General features: G+C 41.2%; 1 protein-coding gene across 4 annotated transcripts in view; it reads right to left on the bottom strand.

The window, feature by feature from the left end:
• radil (Ras association and DIL domains) overlaps positions 1 to 25,780 on the bottom strand; it is a 33,031-nt gene extending 7,251 nt beyond the window's left edge. Inside the window, exons 1-19 of one of the 4 annotated variants that reach the window (XM_088075830.1) lie at positions 25,438 to 25,780; positions 22,653 to 22,746; positions 22,519 to 22,537; positions 22,253 to 22,367; positions 20,565 to 21,069; positions 17,361 to 17,468; positions 16,705 to 16,820; positions 16,417 to 16,599; positions 15,491 to 16,184; positions 14,222 to 14,352; positions 10,343 to 10,380; positions 10,023 to 10,174; positions 9,732 to 9,844; positions 9,337 to 9,453; positions 6,670 to 6,793; positions 3,083 to 3,255; positions 2,549 to 2,699; positions 1,073 to 1,299; positions 258 to 582 (exon numbers count right to left, since the gene is read on the bottom strand). In XM_088075830.1, the coding sequence (XP_087931956.1) occupies positions 258 to 582; positions 1,073 to 1,299; positions 2,549 to 2,699; positions 3,083 to 3,255; positions 6,670 to 6,793; positions 9,337 to 9,453; positions 9,732 to 9,844; positions 10,023 to 10,174; positions 10,343 to 10,380; positions 14,222 to 14,352; positions 15,491 to 16,184; positions 16,417 to 16,599; positions 16,705 to 16,820; positions 17,361 to 17,468; positions 20,565 to 21,069; positions 22,253 to 22,367; positions 22,519 to 22,529 (3,283 nt within the window). In that variant the 5' untranslated portion in view covers positions 22,530 to 22,537; positions 22,653 to 22,746; positions 25,438 to 25,780. The remainder of the gene's footprint in view (positions 1 to 257; positions 583 to 1,072; positions 1,300 to 2,548; positions 2,700 to 3,082; positions 3,256 to 6,669; positions 6,794 to 9,336; positions 9,454 to 9,731; positions 9,845 to 10,022; positions 10,175 to 10,342; positions 10,381 to 14,221; positions 14,353 to 15,490; positions 16,185 to 16,416; positions 16,600 to 16,704; positions 16,821 to 17,360; positions 17,469 to 20,564; positions 21,070 to 22,252; positions 22,368 to 22,518; positions 22,538 to 22,652; positions 22,747 to 25,437) is intronic. The other 3 variants (XM_088075831.1, XM_042485367.2, XM_088075832.1) reach the window with 3 other exon arrangements.
• Between the last annotated feature and the right edge of the window lie 284 nt (positions 25,781 to 26,064).

Below are 26,064 nucleotides of genomic sequence, written 5' to 3'. Positions count from 1 at the left end.
GAACTGCAAAGGTCACAATTTAAACTGCACATTTGGGGTGGACAAAATAACAAAAACACCATATACCATGGGATTTTTTCAAATAAATAAAAACACTGCTTGTGTAGAGCTTACATTGTTCAGTCTTATTTTTAATTTGGTCCAGACTCTGTTAGAGGTGCTGATCACACAGTAAAAATCTTTAAAGCCACAAATTTCATTACACTGTTTATATGCTCCTGTTATTTTGTCCACCTCCTGCATGTTATTTAGCCTACCCTCCAGTCCGTTGGCGATGAGCCCGTTGGCCTTTTTACACTCTGCCACGGTTCTGCCGGTGCAGCCATTAGTCTGGGTGTTGGGGCCGGTGATCTGTCCTCCTCCTCCCTCCGGGTACAGCGGGGTGTTGGGAGGGGTCAAGAGGCAGGACGGGTCTGGATTTGCCGTCCGAGTGTGGTGGATGATGCCGTTCCTTCTGAGGCTGTGCGTGTGTGATTGGCCTGGGGGTCTGTCCCGTCCTCTCTCCTCTCCCGTCTCTGCCGTCACCTCGTCCCCTGGACCCCCAGAGCGGGGACTGCTGTTGGCTGGAGGCAGCAACTCTCTCTGTGTCGGGATTGGACAGAAAGACTTTAGGGGACAGGATAAGGGTGTAACGATTAAAAAGTGGAAGAATAATAAACATTCCTGCTTTCTTTTTGTAGATACCAAAAATAAATGTTCCTAAATTCCTAAAGAGATGCCTTATTATTTCATAGACAAATTCAATATCTGAAATATTTGTGAATGTATGTGTTTCTGTGTGCGTGTATATGTGTACATATGAGGGTGCAGTAACACTAGGGATTACGGTCTAGTCAGCCGTTCCCACTAATTAGACAGCCTAAAGACTAATCAGATTAACCATGATTTAACCATGTCTAGGTTTCTGTGAGTGAGTATGTGTATGTGTGTGCGGGTTGGCTGGAATAGAGGGTTTTTGTCTTTCATTTATGGGATTATGGGGAACTCCTCAACAACCACAGCTGCCGAGGCACATGGCCGGGATTACTGCTAGGTGTGTGCGTTTGACAGTGTGCAGTACATCTTTTCTGACCTGAACGTCGGGCCAGTCGGCTGTGTTGGTTCCATTGGAGTGTGTGTGCACACTGGGGGTGCTGGTGTGTGTTTGCGTCTTGGTGCGCAGCCCCCACAGGTAGTGGCGGATATACAAAAGCTGTCTATAGATGCTGTCTTCCACACACTCGCTGTCCAGGTCCACTCTGAAGCCGGCGCTGGGCAGCACTATGGGAGGGTGGTTCTCAAAGCTCTCCAGGAGGTCCACTAAACAAAAAATGCACACAGAAATGATGGTAACTCACCTACACACATATACAGCATTAAAGGCTGTACAGCTCTCCCATTTCTCCCATTTCTTATTTGCAGCTTAACACCCAAAACTCCCTCTACATCGGTGGTTCCCAACCTTCTTCCTTCAGGGAACCTGTTTTATCAATGAGTAAACTGACGACGCCGACAAAGTGACATATTTAATGGATACTTCTTATCATATTCAGTGTATAACAATAACAGTACAGAACAACTGATAAACTGTGAAATGATTAGAAGAAGTGAACACAGTAACTGAAGGAAGTTTGTGAAAAAAAGAATTTGGATACATTTTGGACAGCTTAGTACTTACTGTGAAAGCGGCATCAGAGCTCAGTCTGTTCTAAAATATTTTTAGAATTTTTTTTATATGATTCTCTGTCTGTATAATGTATTTTTTAATTTCATTTTTAACAATCATCCAATAATAATAATAATGTTATTATTATTATCATTATTATTATTATTTGTGGATGCCTTTCAGGACACTCGAGGTGGAAAAAAATATCAGAACATAAGTAAAACAATATACAGCAAAAAGCTAAAAATAAGTAAAAGGTCAACAATAATGGCCACACAGAATCAGCAGGTCTAAAAAGGTGTTTTTTGAGGTGGGATTTGAAGGGAGGGAGAGAGTCAATATCACAGATGGTTTGCAGGAGTGCGTTCCAGAGACAAGGGGCTGCACGGCTAAACGCTCTGGACCCCAAAGACAATAAAGTGGCAGGAGCTGCAGTGAGGAGCATGGAGGGGGAAGACTGAAGAGCGTGTGTGGGGATGAAGAAGGGCCAGTGAGTTTTTGAAGGACGGGGATGATGTGTCCTGTGGAGGGGATCTGGTTATGATGCGGGCAGCTGAGTTTTGAACCATTTGAAGTTTATGGAGGAGCTTCAGCAGAAGACCAGAGAGGAGAGTTACAGTAATCACTGCGGTAGGTTGACATACAGACTTAACAGTTTATTAATAGCCAATTCAGTGTGTTCAGGTCTTCAGTGTGCCCTTATCCTTTGGGATTTGTTTAAAGTTTATATCTCGATTGACAATCTAAACTTGTGGACAGGTGGATTGAAGAAAAAAGTTTATAGAACGTGAAAAAGAGACTTCCCGCACACTTTCCAATAACTAGCTACAAAAAAGCCTTTATTAAGTAAACGTTTCATGTCATCATTCATCAGGTTGAATCATTCAATCATTACACATGTACCTGTTCTGTATATATACGCCTCGTCCTCACTGCTGGGTTGCCATGTTGGGACGGGACCGATCTCTGCGGTGAGCTGGTACTGGGTGAGAATCCTGTGCAGCTGGACGGGTTTCAGAGCCGGGTGCTCGCTGGACAAAGCCCGCCAACTCAACTGTACACAGAGAGAGGAAAAAAGACGGGCAAGGAAATGAATCAGAAGTCCTGGGAGGCTCTTTTGTTAATACAGCCAAGCAATCACAGGAGGCGACACAATGTGCGGGCAAGTTGATCCTGGCTAAACCTTTTCAAGACATCATCAGTCAATAGCTGATCAGAGGGACTTGCTTCATAAACAAGTCTGTCAGAGGGTTTAAATCAGTTGAGAAAATTGATTACGGACAATCAAAGCTTTCCCCTTTTTGGAAGATTACAGCATTTTTTGATACTTAGTTGATTTGGATCAATGTTAAATGTACAATTCCATACAGTAACTTCTCCTACTCATTTTATAAGACTGTGTGTGCGTGTGCGTGTGTGTGTGTGAGTGTGTGGTACCTGCGTAAGCTGTTGTGGGGGCGTGGCCAGTATGGACACGGTGCTGTTGAGTTTGGTGAAGAACTTTTCGGCCAGATGTCCCAGACCGGACCTGCTCGCCCACTCCATGACCATCCGCAAACATGCCTGAATCTGCAACACCTTTGAGCGCTGGAACCAACCCCGAGATGGACCTACACACACACACACACACACACACACACACACACACACACACACACACACACACACACACACACAGAAAATGAGTGGGTATTTTTATCAGAGACACTACAGCGGATTTCTATCATTTTGAGCGTGTGTGTGTGTGTGTGTGTGTCTGAGAGAGAGACAGACTACGAGAGACTGTGTGTGTTTCTCTGCATGTGTTGTCCGACAATGCAGACATGAATTTTTTAACTACGCTGATATTGAAGTCAATGAAACAATCCTCGCAGAATACAAATCGACTGCTGCAGCAGGGCTCAGCTGACAACAGACCTGCACAAAGTCTGCATTCTTCCCTCTGTGTAATCCTTTCTCTCTCTCTCTCTCTCTCTCTGTATCACGGAGCTGAAAGGAAGTTTTGTGTCAAGTTAAGCAGGCGGTAAGTTGAAATCTGGCATTTGTCAAGATGGCATCCCATAGTTTGTCAATCTGCTGTTCCATTACCTCACTGCAGCTATAATTCCTATTTAAGCTTTTTGAAATCCCCCCCAATGTGAGCTCAGGCCTCTGCTGGGGTTTGGCACAAACAATGACAAACAACTGGACTAATGCTAAAGATACCTGAGTGTCTGTATAGATGCCAAAATACATATATTTTTTTACAATCAGGAACTGGGTACAGAAAAAAATGACATCCTACAAAAAGAAGAGATGTACCAGAATTTGCTAATTGCTTCTTTCCCTCTGCACTCACCCAGTACACAAAACACTATGAATAAAAACACACTCTTCAAAAACAGTAAATATAAATTGCAATGCACACAGTAAAATTTTAAATAAACAGCCATGCCTGTATGCAATATGAACGCTCTTTCCACTCAGCCTCTCTACCCACACAATAACTGACATCTACTTAATGTAGGGCTGCCACTACAAAGTATTTTCGTTATTGATTAATCTGCAAATAATTTTCAAAAGGGGGATGTTTATAAATATTTACAATAGGGTTGGGAAAAAATTAATACAGCATACTATCACAATATTTTAATGATATATTTTTTATATATTTTATATTATATAAATCATTAATATTGCAATACAAATGCAACTTTTGGTAGCCTGTTTGAATAATCAATTGTTATGTCAGTCAAATCGATACAGTTTGCTGCAATAAAAATAACTAAACTTTATCTGAGTAAAACAGATGTTGACAGTTTTCCTTTGGGGGACATCATTTTCAGTTTAAAAAAACGTAATAAATCCCCAAATATGTTATTGCAGCAAAATTCATACCTTTGAGAAATGAAAACAATGTTTATATCATAATCAACATCCTGCAAAAATATAGGCAGCAGTACAGGAACTTTTCCTTAAAAAAATAGTCTAAAAATAATGAACTTGGGGTGTTGGGATACATTAGTATGTACAGTAACAGTGAAATTTAAAAATGAAATATGGATATAATGTTAAAAATACAAATATGATATTGGGTAAATAATCTAGCACTTTCTAAAAAATGTGTTTTTTTCTGTTTCTTTGCTTTATCTCCATCCCCAAAACCTTCTAGTTACCTTTCCACTGTCCATTAGGTGTAATTACTCTATTTGTCCGACTTTATAAAGTTATGGTTTCACACTGTCTCTCCACCTCCCTGACTTTAATTCCTTTGCCAAAAATGTAATGTAATATTGTTATCGTGAACTCTTTTGGCAACGATAATTGTGAAAATCTAATATTGTGTCAGCCCTTGAATGAAAGAGTTTGCCCTCTTCATGGCAGGATTTTTAAAAAATAGCATCAGTGGTTATGGTTAGGTGCGTGTAGCCAAAATTAGCAGTCTCATTTCATAGAAAAGATGAAGTAAGATCAGGAGCTGTCTAGTCACAAAATAAGTAAAAAAAAAAAAAAGATCATGAATCTGATCAGATAATCAATGTCACTTGACATTTCCGGACACATTTTGGTCGGTGCCTCAGAATTTCTCTCTCTACAAGTGAGTCATGACAGGATGCTTCGGGCAGACAATTAACCTTTTAAAACCTGAGCAAATTATCTTGATTTCTTAGATAAACATGGGAGGAAGGCAATAAGGAACAAAAGAAATAAAAAACACCCTAAAATTTGCAAGAAATTAGTAAAAAGTACAAGAAAATTATCTAAAAATTTATGTGAAAGGTGTCTGAACGCAGCACAAGAAAAATGATGTCACTCCAGGTTTCAAAGGGTTAACTGGCAGCATTATGTGCATGCGCACACGCACGCACGCACGCACACACACACACACACACACACACACACACACACACACGCACACACACACACACACACACACACACACACACACACACACACACAACCCTTCAAATTTTTGGCCATATGTTTTGGGTGCACACACAAACACATATGCACACACTCCCCTCTGTAATAGGCTTATGTCTGAGCATACAGTAATCTATGTGTGAGGCATTGCAAACGGACGAGACATCACTTAACCTCTTCGCAGAGGTGTCATAATGCTTCAGCTGGTTTAAAAACACGCCTTTAAACACAAAAGTTATCTTACACTCAGACAAACAGTATGTAATGTGTCATAATCATACAAATCCATAACAAAGCAGAGCGTCTGCACCACATCACATCTCCTCCACAACATCAGGCTGTTAGAGTGAGTGTTGCAGAGCACCCAGTGCAAACGTCAGCATTACCTGCCACAAACTCACTTCACTGTTACCATGGACACCACCAGTGGAGAAATATCAATGAGCAACAAAAAAGGGGAGCGAGGGAGAGAAAGCCAGACAGACGGAGAGAGGGAGGTGGAGATGAGGAGGAGGATTGGGATGTGGGGGGGGGGCAGCCTCTGCATGAATATAAAGGTATTTCTCCTTCTCCCTTTGCCAGACATGTGATCTCTCCTGTCTCCACCGGCTAATGAAGACATATGGTGTGTGCGTGAGCGTGTACTGTATATGTGGGGCTAATGATACAGCAGGAGGGTGTAGAGAGGTTGCAAGTGATAGGTGGTTGGACACATGGACATAGCCGGCAGTAAATGACTATTTTCTGTATTTAGATACGCTAATGGACTATCAGGAAGGTCATCACAACAACTGAGTGGCCTTCCAGCCTTTTACCCTTCACTCTGACCTTTCCTTCCCTCCTCTGTCTCCTCTCTCTCTTGCCTCCATCCAATCCTGCCTCTACTCTTCTTTGTCTCACCCCCTGATGGCCAGATGGAAGGAAGGGAGGTGAGGAGGAGGAGGAGGAGGGGGGAGAAACAGAATGCAGATAGGAGAAGGGCATTGAGGACAAATCTGGGTTAGTCTCTGTCAAAATGCTGACAAGGACACAAGGACACTCTCTCCCTCTCACACACACTAACAACTGTACAAATCCCGGGGGAGGTTGAAAAGAGTGTGTGTGCATGCTTCTTGCCCTACCTTTGTCCATTAGCTGGTTAAACAGCGACACGTTGGAGAAGAAGAAGAGGTAAGCGAACATCTGAGCCTGAATCTCCGGGTGGACCTGGTAGCCCTGCAGGAGCTCCTGGCCATTCTGAAATACCTGCACACATGTATGCAAACACACAGATGAGAGCAGAAATAATGCAAATGTGTTGCTTTAGTCAGTCAAATACTTTTTTACATGATTTTTTTTTTTAATCAGAAAAGTTCTTTATCAGCAGCTTGTATCTGTTTATTGAAGCTATATGATGTTAACACAGAGTGAATTATTCAAACCGAGACTTTTTATGGCTGTACTTTTCTTTTATCCTAACATGTGTATCATTTTATACACAATTCCCCCAAATTTTGCCAGATATATTCAGTTTCTCTAGAAAATTAGCAGTCTCCACTTCAGTTCAATTAAGACAACTTTATCAGTCCCAAAAAGGGCAGATCATTTACAGCTGTACCCAGTCCATTCCATACAATATTCAAAAACTCAAAAGACTCAAAGGTTTGGCAGTAATATCTTCAAAACGCAGGCTGACATTTGCTACATCGATCAATATCAGGGAACAATGAGTAAATAAAATAAACTATTTGTTATAACTCTTATGGGATACAGAGTGTAACAGATATAGAGGTCATTTTACATGACTGCCGACACTCATACAAATAAATATAAGTATAATATAAATATATAAGTTGGCCACAACAATTCAGCTAATTTACTTAAAATGACTCCTGTCTGCATTTGGTAGCCTGATAACAAACATAATGAGGGGCTCGCAGATGTGGTTTGCTCTCCTAAGACACAATAACTGACTTGGATTTTAAATAAAGTTATGTGTCTGAAAAAGTCTGGGTGCACGTCATGAATCTGAAATGATCAGTGGGCCCCTGGCAGGTCAGTTAGCTTTAAAAGGTTCAACACATTTCAGAAAGGTCCCAACAAATGCTTCCAGAATGAAACACTTGGCTCTTGAATGGGAAAAAAAATGGAAATAAAATGCAGAGCTCAGCTGTCTCGACCTTGACCTTGTCAGCTCATATGAGATGATGTTTCTTGCTGCATGAAGCAAAATAAAGACAGCTGTCAACAGTCCACTCTGACCTGTGTGTCTTATTCTGAGCAGAAAATCTCTCCTCCAGGTGCTTCAGTGTGTTAAGCTATTTTATACATATGCTGCTGATTATTTCAGTCTGTTCTGGAGTACTGCAGGGACGACGTTTTTTCTGTAGTTTTGAATGGAAGTTAGCATCACCCTGTTTCCCTCCTCAAAAATCGAATGGGATTTTGATTGTACGATTGTATGGTACTTACATGTTTTGTTCAGCAAGATAATCTTCACAAATTAACACCACTTGTATGATTTTTGAAGCCTAAATGCAATGTACAGAAGTAAAAAGCTCACATCAGGTTATAAACCAGCTACACCATAGTTGCATGACTTCACCACAACAAGGCTGTAAAGCCGTGTTTGGTGAGATGACGCTCTGTAGTCTCATTTAGCCAGACAGTAGAGACTGCTTATTTTAAAGACACATAAAAGCTTCAAGATTCTTCAGTGAGGTATTTACTGACCTATTTTATGTAAATATGTATCTTAACCAAACATATGAGTTTAATAAATTCATGTTGGAGCATAATTCTCTGACATCACAACTGGTATGAATGCCAATCATGGTTCACATGCAGCTTACACACGTGTTAGGAAACTTCTGTATCTTCTTCTTCTGCCACCTAAACTCTATTTTCAAGTTAGCAATAGTTTAACACCCATATATGTCAGATTTTTCAACAACTGTGAAGGAGAAGTTGTAGTTGTAAGAATTTTTAAGCAATTCATTTTTAACTTTTTTTTGCAGGAAAACCATATAAGGCACAACTGATGATTTAAAGCAGAGTATTTTTCTGTCTTAAAACTTGTGAAATTTATTCAAACTAATCTATTCAAGTAATGTAAGAAAGATAAAATGGACAAAACATAACTCAGACATTTCTGTCACTTAATAACAATTAATAATCAACTGCATTGTCACGATCCTGACCACCCTAACTGTACACGAAATACAATGAAATAATACAATTAGTGATGCATGATAATTATTATTTCAACCAATATCGATAACCGATCATTTCCAGCTTCTCGTGGCCAATAAGATACCGATAACTGCTAATTTCTTTTTTGTTTGTTTTACATTACCTGAGGGTATGAAAGAACATTTAAATCTACCCTCTTATGTTCCTTTTATACCAACATCGGAATCTTTGCATTTTCATCCCGTACATTAGAGAGAAAACACTGACTGACAGAAAATCCCGTCAATGGTGGGGAAAGAGTTTTTTTAAAAAAAAGAAACAATGGAGGAAACCCTGCTGCTGAGTGAGATGACATGTTTTGGACTGATCTAGCAGGCGTAGCACTTTGACGTCACGTGCAGCATAATGCAGTGTGTGTAGCAGCGGTGGAGCGAAACCATGGGCGAAACGGGTGAAATCAAGAAATTTATGCTTATTATTATCGATTTTATTTATCAGCTAAAAATGTCATTATCAGAATTATCGGTATGATGGCATAAGTCCCATTATGGGGCCGATAATTATCGGCCTCGACAATTATCGTGCATCCCTAAATACAACACAGTGCATGTGCTTACCTGCAGGACTCTGCGCACAGGTTCAGGAAACCCGACACCTCCTTTCCAGCAGGGCTCAGAGTTGTCGATTGGGAATGGATTACAGTCCAACAAACCTGGTAACACCACATATAGAGCCTGGACACAGACAGACAGACGCAGACACAGACAGACACACAGACAGACACACACACACACACACACAGAGTCATGTGTTATAATGGCAGTGATCTTAAATCACAAAATAACCTATCCATATTCTGACCTCATCTAGTCATTTACTGTGTATGTGACAACTCAATCAGATCATCTGTGTGACTGACTGTCTCACTTTAGTCATCGAGCCCGTCTAAAAGATTGTTAAAAAAAGTCTGGCTCATTAAGGAGATGGCACCGTTGCTGCTGTGACAGATTACCTTGGTGATATAGTAGACACATTGCTGGAAAGTGTACATGATCACTTCTTCCAAGATAGTCATTGCCTCCTCATTGGCTGATATGGTCGCCGATAGCAACGACTCCTTTGACCCTAGACAGCGATGACAGAGGTAGAGACATAATAAGGAGATGAATATGCTCAGAGGGAGGGGGAGATGCAGCTGTATCAGTGGCTACTGTTTGTCAGTGAGAGTAATGACTCCTCAGCCAAGTTGCTTCCACACTCATCATTCAGACTCTTTTTTTCGTGTGTGTGTGTGTGTGTGTACCCTGGAGTGTCTCTATGCTGTGTGTGTACGCCGGTGCTCTTTGCTGTATGAAGTAGAGGATCTCAATGGAGTTGGACATCCAGAAGAAGATGGTCTGCAGGTCTGGGATCAAGTCTGAGATACTGAGCAGAGACAGGGAGGCTGGGTCCTGGCTACATGGACATGGACAAGGACAAGGACATGGACACACACACACACACACACACACAATGAGTAGAGTGTTATACACTTGTAAAGTAGACACACTGAACACACGGACATACATTTTCAAAAATGGTACATGAGCACACATGCTGTTTCAGTTGGAAAGCGATACTTACTGCTGAGCTTGCTTCTGAGCCAGCTCCTTTGTCTTCTCCTGCAAGGCACACATACACACACATACATAGCAATTAAGTGCTCATTAAACTTTTAAGATGTGGGGCGTCGGTGGATCAGTGGATAGAGCAGGTGCCCCGTGTACAGAGGCTGGGTCCTCGCCACAGCGGCCGTGGGTTCAATTCTGGCCTTGGCCCTTTTCTGCACGTCGTCCCCTCTCTCTCTCCCTTTCACTCCCTTACTCTCTGTCCTATCCATTAAAGGCCAAAAAAGCCCAAAAAATATCTTAAAAAAAAAAAAAAACAAAACTTAATGATGCTATTACTAACCTGTATAAAGAAATACCACTATCATATTTACAAAACCTACACCTACACAAACACACACACACACCTACGCACTAACGTGTGTTGATAATAACTTTGTGCACCACTGGACTAAATTGAGGCGTACACTATTTACAACTTGATCCCCCCTTTCCTCCCCAGTTTTTTATTTGCAGCACCCATTTCTGGCTGATACCTACATACCCTTTGAGTAAAATACAGTGGGCCGTACCATATTCAGGGTTTTTCAAGTGTTTTACAGTGAAGGCAGACCACTTCTTCTGAAACCACCTCTGCAGGTATCAAACATTTACACAAGTACATTCTTATAAAAATACAACCTGAAAGAGAGGAGATGCCACTGCAAACAGCCAATGCCACAGGGTTTCTAAAGGTATCAGACACTAGAATTTAACGCCTTTTAAGACCTTTTCATCCTAATTCTTAACCAAATTTAAGACCGATTTTTGAACAAATAGTAAGCAAGGTACAAAAGGTAAATATATGGCCCTGTGCAGAGGTAGGTTTAATGTATCAATATGGTTATTAAAATGATTTGGATTAACCCTGTGAAACCTGGAGCGATATAACTTCTCTTGTGCGGCCTTCAGATGCCTTTAAAAAGTATTAAAACCTTTGAAATCTTGGCAAAATGATACAGTTTCTTTCAAAAATATGACCAACTTGGTCAGAAATGCTCTATAAATTGAAACTTTTGTAGATTTAAAAGTTACAAAATAAATCTAGGGAAAAATGTCCAGTGAACATTATTCATAATTATCATAATTACATACATGTTAGACTAATGAAAAAACATAAGGCCAGTTGGCCTGGGTTTCAAATGGTTAATCTACATTTTGCAAACAGGTAAGTGCAAGTACAAACTAAAAAGACAGAATCAGGTTTAAAGATGTGTAACTTCAGAAATGTTCACACAGAAGAGCTTGACTTACTTTGATGATTAAAAGATTAATAAAATTACATAAAATGTTTTTGGCAATGAAGACATCAGAAATTTAAATTAATGACTTTTAAGGGACAAAATTTCTGAAATTGAAATGAAGATATTTTATTACTTTTTAAGGACCTGCAGACTGCAGAAAGAATACATGACAAACTTAAGCAGAGTGCCCTCTCTGATTACATGTTACTAGCCCAAAGAGAATCTGCATCAACCAACAGATTCATTATTTTGGTAATTTCCAAAGCTCAGATACATTTGTTGAACTCAAAATCATTAGAGAAGTAGGACTGTACTTTCAAAGGGTACCATCCACTGTGTTCTAATTTTGGAGGGAAAGGGGTAGTAGGCCTCAAGTCACAATAATGACCTAATGTGTCTGCAGAACTGAGTATCAAAAACTGTGCAGAATTGAAATATTGGTGAGACAATTCATTTGTTTCCATATTTCTTAGTGTGATGACTGTGCCCAAAGCCAAACAGTCAAAGGCTGAAAGACTCACACATTCATCCACACAGTCACCAGATGCTCAGTTACATTTGGTTTGCAGTCACTTAAAATACAGAAAACACCCTGGTTGTTTAGTTTAATGTTTACTTGTTAGCATTTTGACAACATATTGTTTTGTTTTAATTATGTTGCTATTTGCTTTTGTAAGGGTTTTGTTCTTCTCTCTTTTGTGTTTGAGTTACCTGAAGCTGTGTTCATGTCCTGGTTCGAGTTTGGCAAAAGATGCACCTCTGGGCGGAGCCTGATTTCAAACTGAAGGCCATCCCACGGACCAAACCAAGAGCTCTGACATCATGGGGGGGATTTGGCTTTCTCTTTGTCAGTCTTAGTTTTTTGTCTATGTAGTTCTCCCCTGTGGTTTTAATTTGGTCTCATATGCCAGTATATATGTTGCCTCAGCTGATAACTGAGTAAATGTCTAGTTTAGTTATCCTTATTTTTCAGTAAAGTTATATTTTGTGACCTCTTTTAAGAGCCCTAAAACTTAAATCCTGCTACCGTCAGTTATTTGCTTTGTAAAATGTTTTTTTGGAAAATAAAGCTGCCATATTTCTAAAACTGTAAACCTGCTTGGTAAATAGCATATACTGTGGAGGATTTAACAAAAGAAAACAAAACAAACAACAATATATAGACTCACACAAAAGTAATTCCTCTCAATCATCACTTATGACCCACTAAAGAATCTAAGGGTGTATTTTTTGCAGAGTCTCTCTCACACAAAAAGTAACCAGCAATTTCTGCATAGTATACCTTTAATCGGAATCAGAAAACTTTATATCATCCTGCATATTTTAAGAAAAACTTTTTGTTTTTATTATTTTCTCCAAACTAAGGTATCCTGAAAAATTTTATTTTGTTTTATGACACCAGTCACGAGTCTCTGAACCCATATCGAAAATACATCCTTAAAGCACTTCCTTTGGTAAATAAAATGCTGATATATTAAATATTTACTGATTAATCACGTATTTATTTTTAATATTTTATTTAGTATTTTTATTATAGCTTTTTTATGATTTTTATGTCAATCATTGCCAGTAAATGTGAGTCAACGAAATGTTAAACAAAAACATGCCAATCACAACTTCTCAGACCTAAGGTGAAGTCTTCACATGCCGTGATATTCCCTTTAAAATTATTTCACAACATGGAAAAGCAGCAAAAAAACTGTGAATCTGCAGCCAGTCAATAGGATGCATTTTTTGCTTAATTAAACAACGTAATTGATTACATCAGGGGTTCTCAAACTTTTGCAAGCTGCACCCCCTCCCGAAGCTGGTTAGGTGTAGTTGGGGCCCCCCACCCCCCGCTGCCACAGCCCTCAGCTACACCACCATAGATAGATAGATAGATAGCATATTGTTATTGATAGGCCTATACAGCCTTTTACTACTATTACTAGGCAACTATTAGGCTTATTAGGCCTATTATTATTATTATTATTATTATTATTATTATTATTATTATTATTATTATTATTATTGTTATTATTACAGTATTATTGTTATCAGTACAAGTAGACAAGTAGAATGATCAAAATGAGAGAGATGGCACAAACTCCGCAGGGTGTCGTCTCTGTGACGGTAAGGACTTCAATGCAGTGATTTACTTTAGCGCGACTGTGAAAAAACATTACATTTACATTTACATCCCGCTATTTAAGCTTTGCACACACGTGATTCATTTTCAGTCTGGATGCCGAGTGGCGTGGGTCTCCTCTCTGCTCTGACTGCAGCTCGGACTGTGGCGTGAGCCTACTGTGTGTGTGTGTGTGTGTGTGTGTGTAATACAGTACAAAACATGTGATATGCAACCCTGTTTAACTATTCACCTGACCTGACATGGCTGACCAGTTTCTTTCCACATGAGGTCATCTTAAGCAGAGACCAAAGTACCACAGAGAGACAGAAAGACACACAGAGAGACAGAAAGACACACAGAGAGACAGGCAGACACACAGAGAGACAGAAAGACACACAGAGAGACAGGCAGACACACAGAGAGACAGAAAGACACACAGAGAGACAGGCAGACACACAGAGAGACAGAAAGACACACAGAGAGACAGGCAGACACTGACCCATGCGATGCTCTGGATTCTTCTGACAATCTTGAGCAACAGTTTTCCAAAACTCCCCGGTGGGAAGGTTGAGGCAGAGTGTTGTATGCACAGACACAGCAGGTAGGCAGGCGTCAGCTTATGGTCATCTCCTGAGAGAGAGTTTAAAGTGTGAGTTCATTATAAAACCGCATATTCTCTCATCTACCTCTAGTGACATCTATATTATTTTCAATGCTTTGAGACCCATCAATTAAATTTACTTCCACTATACTGAGGCGAGAGCTGAGTGCTTCATAGATAGACAAAACATGAACAAATAAACCAAAATTATCTGCATGGCTTGATACCACATAGAGATTTTTTTTTTTTTGTCCTTTTGGTAAAATAAACTTCAAATTGCGTCCCGATATATTAGGGGTGGGGGAAAATAGATACAGCATTATATTGTGAAAGTTTTGCATGTCAATACAGTATCAATGCACACATGCCAAGAATCAACTGTCTTATTGTATAAATGATTAATATTCAGGTTTCCCACACGAATTCATGGTCAAAATTTCAAAACTTTTCCATGACTTTTCAAGGAGCGTTTTTCATACATAATGCAAAAAAATTAAGAAATATATGTGATGGTAAATAAAACATCAAACATTAACATATGTTAGAGCTACGTCACACAGACAGCTTCAGAAAATACATTTGCTATTATGTTACATTATGTGACGGGTAACCACAGAAGATCACTGCAACAATTTCACGACACACAACAAAATTCCATGATTTTCCCAAAAGCTTTTTGCTAATTCTATGACTTCTCCAGGCCTGGAAAATGTGATTGATTTTCCATGTTTTCCATTAGCATGGGAACCCTGAATATTACAAAAACAAATTAGACATTTGGTAGCCCACTAGAATAATAAAATCAACTGCTTTTTCCTTTTTTTTAGTCCACTAGATACATTTTGCTGCAATAAAAAAACACTTAAGTGAGAAGAAAAGATTGAAAACTTAATCTTATATTAAACAGATGTGGACAAAGTTTCGCTTTGGGGACATAATTAGCAGTTGAAAAGCGGAAATCTATCACAATATGTTATCGCAAAATGCAGCTTTTTGCAAAACGTGTAAAATCGCAATATACTGTATCGAGAGTAAGGTATCGTGATAATATCATATCGTGGGGCCATTGGTGATTCACACACCTGCAATAAAAGCTGTGAGATAAAAACGTTGCTCTGTCTGAGTACGTCTTGTATTCTCTATCATATTGTAAATCAGAGCACAGACCTCCAGGTTCGATGAGAGACACAATCCGGTTCAACAGCTGGTCTTCATGAGCCTGGTCAAACTCCAGCTGTAGCCTTCTCTTCTGACCTCCTCCTCCCCCTCCTCTTCCTCCAACTCCTCCTTCCCCTCCTGACACACTAAGGGGCCCTCCTGCCACTGTCCCCGCGCTGCGGGGTTTTACCAGGTGAGGTTTGAAGCTGCGTCTGATTGCAGGAACACTTGACACTTGCGCTGCTTTGTCCTTCAGCACAGAACCACACATCTTACAAGTCTGTGCACCGCCCTCTCCCTCCTCCACCCCAGCATCGTAAAGCTGCCCAAGGGAGCGAAGGCGTGCCAAGGTCTGAGCAGGCAAAGGCTTAGCGCCCGTGGGGTCCTTGTACAGAAAGATGTAATGCGCTCCGAAGGAGAGGAGGTCACCGTGTCGCAGCGTTGTGGAGCGCTCGCAGCGGGAAAAGTTCACCAGGACCGTGGCGTGCAGCACCGGCTCAACAGCTACACAGGACCGCTGACTCTCCGGCAGCTCCTCTCCCTTGTTGTTGTTGTTGGCATGACGGCGGGGTGCAGGGACTCGGCGCAGGCGACAGTGGAGAGGCAGGATGTCAGGAGAGAAGAGGCAGATGTTGGGGCGAGCTGATGGAGTCTCCTGACCGACTGTGTGCTGCTCTCTGTTCAGCAGGTACACCAAACAGTCCTGAAACATAACATGCATCATGTAATCAGATATACTGGACGTCTCTTAGTGAAATTTACCTAAAATCCAAGGCTTACCCAAAGTAAGATGAAAGATATTTTGTTCCAGTTTTAGTGCATGTACATGCATGGTCTCATTTGAAAAGTAAAACTCTTAAGTTTTTCCTCAATCACTGCAAGTGCTTCTGTCACTGAGTTATACAATTTTCAATGCACTTTTTCCCCATCCTCACCTGCCGGTTGTATCCCTGTAGCAGCAGGAGATGTGGGGACTGGTAAAGTGAGTGCTTTACCCCTCCTCCTCCCTGACTCCCCTCCTCTTTCCTCCGGCCGCTGGAGGCCACCTCACGTTCTCGACCCCTTAAGGGCCCTGGCAGGGTGGAGTAATAACGCTTGGGCTCATCTCCCACTCCCAGCTGCAGGCACACACACAGAAACACACATGCATTCAGGATTTCAGGCAGGTTGGCAACTGTTTCATGAATAATAACAATCAATTATCCTTCAGTGTGAGGCCCCACCTGGTTGAGGCTGGTCTCGCTGAGGCTGCGGCAGAAGGATGAGTTGCTGGACCGGGGCAGGGTCAGCGTCCCCTTCGCCCTGTTCCTCTGGAGCTTACGAGCCTGAGCATTAATGTCTATAGGAAGGCAGAGAGGAGGAGTAAGAGAAAGGAACAAGGAGGGAAAGGACGAGAGGGAGAACGGGGGAGAATAATAAAAAGGAGCAAAAGGAGGAGGCAGAGCAGGGAGAGAGGGAGGTTGAGGACACAGAAGGAAAGAAAAGTAAAGAGTGGAAAATAAGAAGGTGTATTTGTGCATTGTTAGCATGTATGTTTGACTCATGAGCGAAGATGTTTGGGTAAAGAACAGTACATAAGAGCGTAACAGTCATGTGTGAGCTGAGTGGAAACTCAGTTAAACAAACCAGTCATATGAAGTAAATGGTGCTGGATGGAGCAGCACGAGTAGCTGACGTCAGTGGACGTGATGAAAGTTGAGCTGAGCAGCTCGTCATGACTTTAATCTGAGGAATCTGAGGCCATGCGATGGCTCTGCACACACACACACACTCACACCGGTTGAATCACTGGCAATGGGGGTGGCGCTAGTGACAACGCAGGTAGAGGTGGTCTCCATGGCAATGACTGACAGCCACCCTACCTGAGGCCAGTCCCCACCTTTAGAGCTGGACTGTACCGCTCGACCACACCGCAGGGGGGAGCTCCTGTGTTTGCCCAGCCCAGACCGACCCATTAGAGCCGCCAGGAATTGGGAGGTTTTGGGCCCTACAGCAGGGTGGGAGGGGTTAGGGAGGTGGGGAGGAGGCGGAGAAAACACCCCCTCACCCAAACACCAAGCACAGAATAACCCCCCTATACACAAACAGCATCCGTGCACCACGAGACATGCATGCACTGTGGAGCAAAAGAGTCTGTGGTGCTTTAGTGAGTCACATCAGCAGTTAGTAGGACAGAGATACCGTTAAAGGTATGAGGTGCAGGATTTTCCCCTCTCACATATCACTGTCAAATTAGTAAGATATTATATTGCATATTGTCATACAAACTGTAGCACCTGTAATCTGCTTGGTGCTTTAATTTGGTCGTTTTTGTCTTTGATTTGATAATAATTGCAGAATTGGAAATGTATATTGTGTCATTGAAGGTTAATAATACTAATAATTTAATTTGGCTGTGATGTATTCATATAATTAATGAAAATCCTACGATACCTTTAAAAAGCTATCTCGTTGTGAAAAAAAGTGTGTGTAAGAATACACACAATTCACACATGTGCATGCACGCTCACACAAACACCAGGGGAGAAAAAAAGACAAGTAAAAGACAGAGAAGAGAAAGCATTTGAGTTTTCTAAACACTATAACACAAAAGAGAAGAGGTTAGTGTGAAATTGAAAATATGTGCATTAATATGTATTAATCTAGAAGGCAATCTTTGATGTGATAATATTTTTCAGACACGTGCAACTGTGACTGAAATGCTTTTAAAAAGGAGAAGGCTGGTGGTAATCTTCACTTTTCTTACTGTAAACAAAAAGGAATGATAACAATTAATCGGTTCATCTGTTATTAAGAATTTAATCAAACATGCAAAATTTAATGGATCAATTAATGTGCTATGCAGTGCTGTCAAAGTATATGCAATATACATAGTATAAGCTGTGAACTTTGATTGAGGAATAAACACACATGGTATTGTTTGAGATAAGCAACAATTTCAATCAATCGTTAATCGATTAATGAAAGTGATTGCGATTTGCCACTCCCAGGCAAATCCAATGAAAATGACCAAAACCAACAAACTGATCCTACAAACAAGTATTGTCTGTGCTGCCAAACGCCTGATATAGCTTATTCCTCTTCGCCATAAGTGGGGCTGGATATTGGTACTCTAGACATTTAAGGTACTGAGCGAAATAACCCAATAACAGCTTCAGCGCAGTCTGCCGATCTCACACTGAGGGGAAGGCTGTTCTAAAAAGGAGGAGCCATCACTGAAAACGTGCGTCACCTTTGGTTTTCTGTCTGATCTGTGGAACTGCCAACAGGTTTTGATCAGCTCATCTTAGGGGTCTGGCTGGGCTGTAAGGGGTCAGGAGTTTTTTAATGTAATCTGGAGCCGGACCTTGGATGGCCTTGTAGGTGATTAATAAAATTTTCAAATGTGTTCCAAAATTAATGGGCTACCAGCACAATGATGCTAAAATCTGAGTGATATGAGAGAACCTTGTGGATTTAGTTAATAGTCTGGCTGCTGAGTCCTGTATAAGTTGTATCGTGAGACTGAATTAAACAGGTAAAAAGAGAATTACAGTAGTCCAGGCATAATGATATAAAAGCATGTAAGACACAAAATTAGTGTCTTATCTTTGGGATGTTACAAAACTGATAAAAACAGGCTTTGACAATATTTCTAGCATGTTGTTCAAAGGATAGCTGGCTATCAAAAGTTACTCCAAGATTCTTTACCACAGATTTAATGTTGTCGGTAAGTGACCCAAGAGAGGACTGTATCTGTAGGTCGAGGAGTTCTGGACCGATGATCAAAACCTCAGTTTTATTGCTATCAAATTGAAGGAAGTCAGCTACCATCCAGTCCTTGACATTAGATAAACAGGAATGTAATGAGGCTATATTGTTCAGTTGGTGTGGTTTAAATGACAGGTATAAGTGTGTATCATCGGCATAACAGTGAAAAGAGATGCTGTATTGGGGAAACATGTACAGTGAGAATAAAACTGGTGACACAGCAGATTCTTGGGTCGTGCTGGCTGTTGGTGATTTAAAATCCCGAGTGGAGACAAAAGAATCCCTGTTTTCTAGGTAAGAAGAAAACCGATCCAGTGCAACTCCGGTGATGTCAGCCCATTTCCTCAGTCTACCAATGACTGTTGATTGTTGACTGACTCTCTGGCTACCACACAAGTTGACATAGCAACCAGGAAACCCTGGCATGCTGCATGAGAAATGTTAGTGCGGCTGCAAAGTGCAGCGTGTGACTGTGAGGCTGAAAATACTCTTTGAACACTCCCTGACCACTGTTGTCGAGGTGTTGATAAATGTCTTCAACATGAGGGGGGAATGCGTGTAAATGGCAAACTTTTCATCCATCAGTTAACCAGTCTAAAGAAAGGTCACTTCACGGTTCCAACAGACACACATTCACATATAACTGCATTGCAGATGTAAAGCCAAAACACTAGTTTTAATGAGTTTGTGCAATTAGTTTGTGCATTATCTGTTCAAATCAATGTGCAGAATAAAGTGAATCTCTCCTGGAAAGTGTCATATCACTCGAGTGTGCACAGTTTAGGTGTGACCTGATGCAGTTTTGTGCAGGTACTTGATATGCGTCTGTAGTAGAAATGTGTCATTCATAAAAACACCCGAGAGCCCACGCCCATCCACACCTCCGGTTGCAAAGGACTCAGCTTTCATTCAATCAATCGACCAGCTGTCCATGCAATTCCACTGCACTGTTTTGTGTGTGTGCATTTCCGTGTGTGTGCGTGTCTTTCTCTTTGTGGGCTAATTTGCACGTTCAAGTGTGCGTGTTTCCAATAAAAACCTAAATGAAATCCTTATCACCCAGGAACAATATCTTCGTGGCAGGATAATAACTGTGACGAAAGCTCTTATTCTGCATCTACACACACACACACACACACACACACACACACACACACACACACACACACACACAGAGACTGCAGAGGAGGTAACGAGCTGTGCTTTTCTGCTGAGTTTGACATGTCAAGAAAGGAAGGGAATTAGACCAGCTGCTGTGTGTGTGTGTGTGTATGTGTGTCTGTGTGTGCACCTGTCTATCTACATGTGTGTGTGTTTGTTTGTGTGTCCTCACCAGCAGTGATGGTGTCCTTCTCCTTGGCGTTGAATTCCTCCACCTCTGCTCTCCTGCGCAGCTCAAATCTGCGAGCGTGTCCTTCTCTGGGTTTCCACAGCTCTTGGAGCAACAGCGGCTTTTCATTGTCCCCTAGCGCACGCAAGCATTCAGTTCGCCACCCCCCTCCACCTATCCCGCCTCCCCCCTCCAAACGGCCGATCACGTCGCACAGGACGTAAGAGTGGGCAGCGTTCTTGTTGAGAGAGTAACGCTCGAGTGCCTCTTTGACCAGCTCCTGCGCACTGGAGCGCGGCGTGGCCAGCACGCTCTTATAGTTGGCACCGGCACAGATTTCATCTCCAAAGATCTTCAGCACCCCGGGGGCCGAGCTTTGCGTGGAGAGTTCAGCCGGGTCGTCCGCCGGTCGCTCTGGGGGTTCAGTCGTCGAGCGCCTGTCCCCACGAGTGTTTGTTCCAGTTTCTACTGGGACACGGTCTCTGTAACTCAGAGTTCGGTACAGGACCTGGTGAAGAGACAGGGGACACAGAATATACTGCCGGGCCTCAGACATTGGGCACAGTGCATGTTTCTTGCTTTGTATATTGACGGGTTCATTCACCAAAACCACGGTCAACATATTTGCCTCTTGTGATATCCAGCCATACAGATTATTCTGATTTTACTTGCAGAGATTAAGAGATATCCATCTTTGAGATTTCTGCCACCAACTCAGTACACTGGAGATAAACTGAATGTAGTTTTTGATGCTCAAAGTTTTGTTAAATTATATATAAACAAGATGAATATTCTAAACACTAGCCTAAACACTGACCTAGTTTGTTTTGAAAGGTTATTTATTAGCATAGGGAAATGTTTCAATGATTTTAGGGAATCTACTGGTGCAGCAAGAACTCGGGCAAAATCACTGACAAAGTGAACGGTTATCAACGAGTTCTTTAAATAAGCATTAAAATGAATATACCAAAGTCTGAGGAACGACTTTGAAACTTTGAAACTGAAATGGGACCTTCAGAAGAGCCCTGCCTTTGCTCAATCACAGAGGAGCTTTGAGCTAAATGCTAACATCAGCATGCTTGCAATGACAATGTTAACCTGCTGATGTTTATCAAGAATAATATTCACCGCTGTCTAAACAAGTAAATCTGAGATCACCAAAGTTATTACAGTTCATCCAGAGGGGACCATAATCATGAGAACCAAATTTCATGATAATCCATCCAAAAGCTGTTTAGATATTTCACTCAAAATGGCAAATGTGAACTTCATGTTGATACAAGAGGAAAAATCAGAGGCTCAAAAAAGTCAGTATGCTTCATCCTCTGGAGACCATGAATGACTGCACAAAGTGTTTCACGGTGGCATCAAGTTTAGATATTGCAAAACCTCAGGAAAAAAAACCCGAAACCCTCAAGATGGCTGGCTACCACAACAACCAGGTGAGAAAAATTTCTTTTGGGATCTTTTTTTTTGTAATTTGGGAGAATTAACCCGTTAAGGTGCTATTAAGTATAGTGCAGAGCCAAGCACTTCACTTAAAGCTGCACTGACATTTGTTATGGTGTCTCTGTCTTCCTCATCTAATCTGACCTTTATTTAACTGGGATGGTCTCTTGAGATTGAAAGACCAAAATGACTGTGTGTGTGTGTGTGTGTGTGTGTGTGTGTGTGTGTGTGTGTGTGTGTACCTGTGTGAAGGTCCTGCTCTGGCGTTTCAGGCGGCTCTTGGACGGCAGGGACATACTGGCCCCAGAGGAAGAACCGTAGAACATGATGCTGTTTTTGGCTTCACAAACTCCACAACTGGTGAGCGAGGAAACACATTATAATATTTTATTTGAATCCATCTGAAAGTATCCAGATACTTACACATACACACACACACACATACTCATATGCAAAAAGTCCATGCATAAAAGGTGATGATGGACTCACGGCTACATCTAACACTTACTTGTGAAACATTTGTAGATCTGGAAGGTAAAAAAAATTCCCTAAATCTGTGGCGTAAAATGTATTCACCATAAACACACAATGATAAACAATGAAAATGTGTGTGTGTGTGTGTGTGTGTGTGTATATCTGTACCTTGATGCTGTTACGTATTGACACTCCAATGTGCACCAGCACCAGCTAAGGGTTTACAGTTGAGGGTCAGACACTTTTCATGTCACCTTTCACACTGGATGAGCAAAAGGAAAAAGAAAGAAAGAAAAATAATATTGTTAATCAATCTATACATTATTTTCTCATATAATCTATCAGTTGTTTTGTCTATAATGTCAGAAAATAGTGGGAAATTTGGTTCAGTGTTTCACATGGGGCCAAGATGATGTCTTTGCCTGCACTGATTTGTCCAAACCACCAAGATATTCAATTTACTTTCATAGAGGAGTAAAAAAAAAAAAGAAAATATTCACATTTAAGAAGCTCAATTCTGAAATTATTTTTCTTCTTGAAGGATTACTCAAATTGATTAATCAATTATCTAATTAGTTGGCGATTCGTTTAAAGTTGACATGTAATCAATGAATCGTTGCAGCTCTTTTGATTTCTGGATCACCGAGGTTAACTTGTTTTCGCATCCTCTGGGACTCAGATAATATCACTGTGGCTTTTAGCTCTTTAATGATTTCTTGAGAGCTGTTGTCTCAGCAAATTCAAAAAATTACAAATCAACATCACATTATTGTCAGCCAAAGGCATGTTTTGACTGAGTTCTGGGCGTATACAGCGTACAGCTGAGACTGAGGCAAAATCCAGACATAAAAAGGGGATTTTGTGTAGAAAACATTACTAATGGCCAACATAGCAGGTTATTAACAGATTATACTCAAACACTTTGGATGCCATGACCTGAAAATATGGACTGCATCAACAGCAGATGTTGTCCAACTACTTATTATTTAATTTTCTAGGTGTGTTGATAATTTACCTTTTAAACTGTATTGCAGCTAAGTGTCGATGTTTTTGTCCTATTTACTTAACCATATAGTGGGCTGGGAGACCAAAGAAAAGTTTAAAATATAAAAATGTCCTAAGCAATGTCTTTTAACCCACATGTTCATTCAAAATGTTGACACAAACATAAAAAATAAGAAGAAACCATTACTGATACATTAAATATTCACATAGCTACCAGCCTTCAGACTGCTAGAGAGTTTACTGGATGCATTCAACCGCAGTGTCTCATCTTATCTTTAAGGACTCACAACAAGTTCTGTAAATGAAAACATTTTTGATCAATAATAATAATACAATAACAATAATAATAATAATAATAATAATACTTATTATCAATAATGGAAAAAATGACATTCAAAACCAGTGTTTGATATACCACATTACAGAATTGGATTATTTTAATTTTCTTTAGAAAATGTACAGCTATATAGCAGTTTTTAAATGCACAAATGTTCTTTTTTCTTTTTTTTTTCTGACACGCTAATGAGTATTTTCTTTACAGATTTCTCACATTTTATTTTTCTGATAAATCAATTTTTATTTTGTTCCTAAAAAGACAGAAACTAGTTGAAATTACTCATCAAAAGTTCCTAGAGGTCAAGGTGACTTCTTCAGATTGTTTTTTTTTTTTGGACTGACACCATGGCCAAATTTTCCTTTTTTATATATATATAAAAACAGAGAAACATCAAATCATCATACTGATGACTGATAATCAGAAACCAACCGATGTTCTCTGCAAATTCAATCGTTTAAAGTCCAATGTTTTTGCATTTTCCTTCTGTTTGTCTTGCATTGTGTCCCTTTATAACAGCTGTCTTGTAAAAGCATGATCTTGAACTTGACACACTGTGTCTGTCTGCATCCAGGTCATGCATATGATCTCAATAAACAGGTGTGAATCGAGTCCATGTCCCTGCAGAAGGTGAGTCACGCCTCACCCTCAAGTGGCTTTGCATGAACTCTGTTGACCGATGTGGACCTTTCATGCAGGTGGCAACTGAGCATTTTGCAGGTTTAGTAGCAGATCTGTCAGCAGCACCTCATGCAGTCTGTTTTGATTGCAACTTCATGCAGTTATCCACTTACACTGTATATCATTTCCTTTCAGCAAATATTTGGCAGGCGGCCTAAAAGGTGTTGTTGTAGCTGACTCTGCAGGCACTGGTGGGATAACGTGACTATTTTAAATGCCTGCTAATCCACAGTAATCTGGCTACTTGGCCGCAGTTAACTCAATCCTGGGACCAACAAACCCCCTCCTGCGTCCACACAAGAAACTGAGAGACAGAGGCCTACATTTTGCATTGGTAGGTTTTGTGACCAAGGAGGTAGTGTTACATTTGGTAATCATGTCACACAGACTACAACTTCCCCACCTTTTCACTTGCAGTCTGTCCTTGTCTAGACTGCCAGAAGGTCAGAAAAAAAGCCTGCGTTGAGGAAAAACTTGACACAAATAAACAGGCTGCAGAATATTTGCATAACTTGTGATTACTATAACGGGTCTACCCTTTATTTGTTGTCCGTCTGTGTGTTTACGACTTTGGGCTCAGTGGTCGTCAGTAGCAACCGCCGAGCAACAAAAGGCAGGAGAAAATCCTCAGAAATTAATCCGCTGATGAGTCGTCAGGCGCGGCACTAAAAGCTCACAGCCCGGGTCTCTCGCGGTCACCAAGTGTATCTAGTGAATGTACTCGAGCTCATCACACACAATGCATAATCAATTAACGTGCTCGACTCGTGAACAACACTCAAAAACAATGACAATTTTAACTGTGAGGGTGGTGAAAAGCTTGGGCGCGTGTGCCCGTCAATAAAATAGATCCTGGAAAAGTTGTGTGATTCCAGCAGTGACAAGCCCAGTCCCCCGAGGGCTCTCTTGGGTGTCTGTTGCGTTAGTACTCACGCTGCCTGCAATGCGTGGCTCCATAGTGCTGCTGGGGAATCCTTCTTGGCTTCTCTCTCATTCCGTCTCCTCCACAAGATAAAAAAATCCCCGCAAACATAGGGGAGAAAAAAACCCCAGCGAGCGACACCCAGCCGTCCGCAGCTGCCACCCACATCCCCAAAACAGCCCGTTAACTTGGACGACAGCCAACCGCTGAGGGCTCCTCTTTCTGTGCGCACATCTCCGCCGAGTGTCCAGCAATGCCCGCTGCCTCCGGCAACCGCATTCCCACAACCACAGTGGTTCACTGCCGAGCCGAGCCGAGCCGAGCCGCGACGGAAACACCCGAACTCTCCGCGCTGCCTCACCTCGCGCGCACCTGCTCTGGCAACACCCGAGTGCACGAACAGCACGCCGCCTGGCGGACACCGGCGGCACGAGCACAACATGGAGGCGGAGATGCGATGCAGATCATAATAGTTTAGTAATAAATAAATGTTGTCATTTTATTCATGTGAATAAACACACAAAAAACGTAGTGAAAACAGGAAAGTTGTCATTAATCCAATGAGGTTAAAAAGTAAATGCTAATGTGATATGATTCGTAATGTGTGTATTTTATTATGTATTTTAAAGTATTCCATT

The sequence above is a fragment of the Plectropomus leopardus genome, chromosome 3 (assembly GCF_026936395.1).
Source record: "Plectropomus leopardus strain MGB_pleo_1.0 chromosome 3, ASM2693639v1, whole genome shotgun sequence".
NCBI lineage: Eukaryota > Metazoa > Chordata > Actinopteri > Perciformes > Serranidae > Plectropomus > Plectropomus leopardus.
The sequence above is the reverse complement of the archived record's forward strand: the minus strand, read 5'-3'. Positions and strand labels throughout refer to the sequence as shown.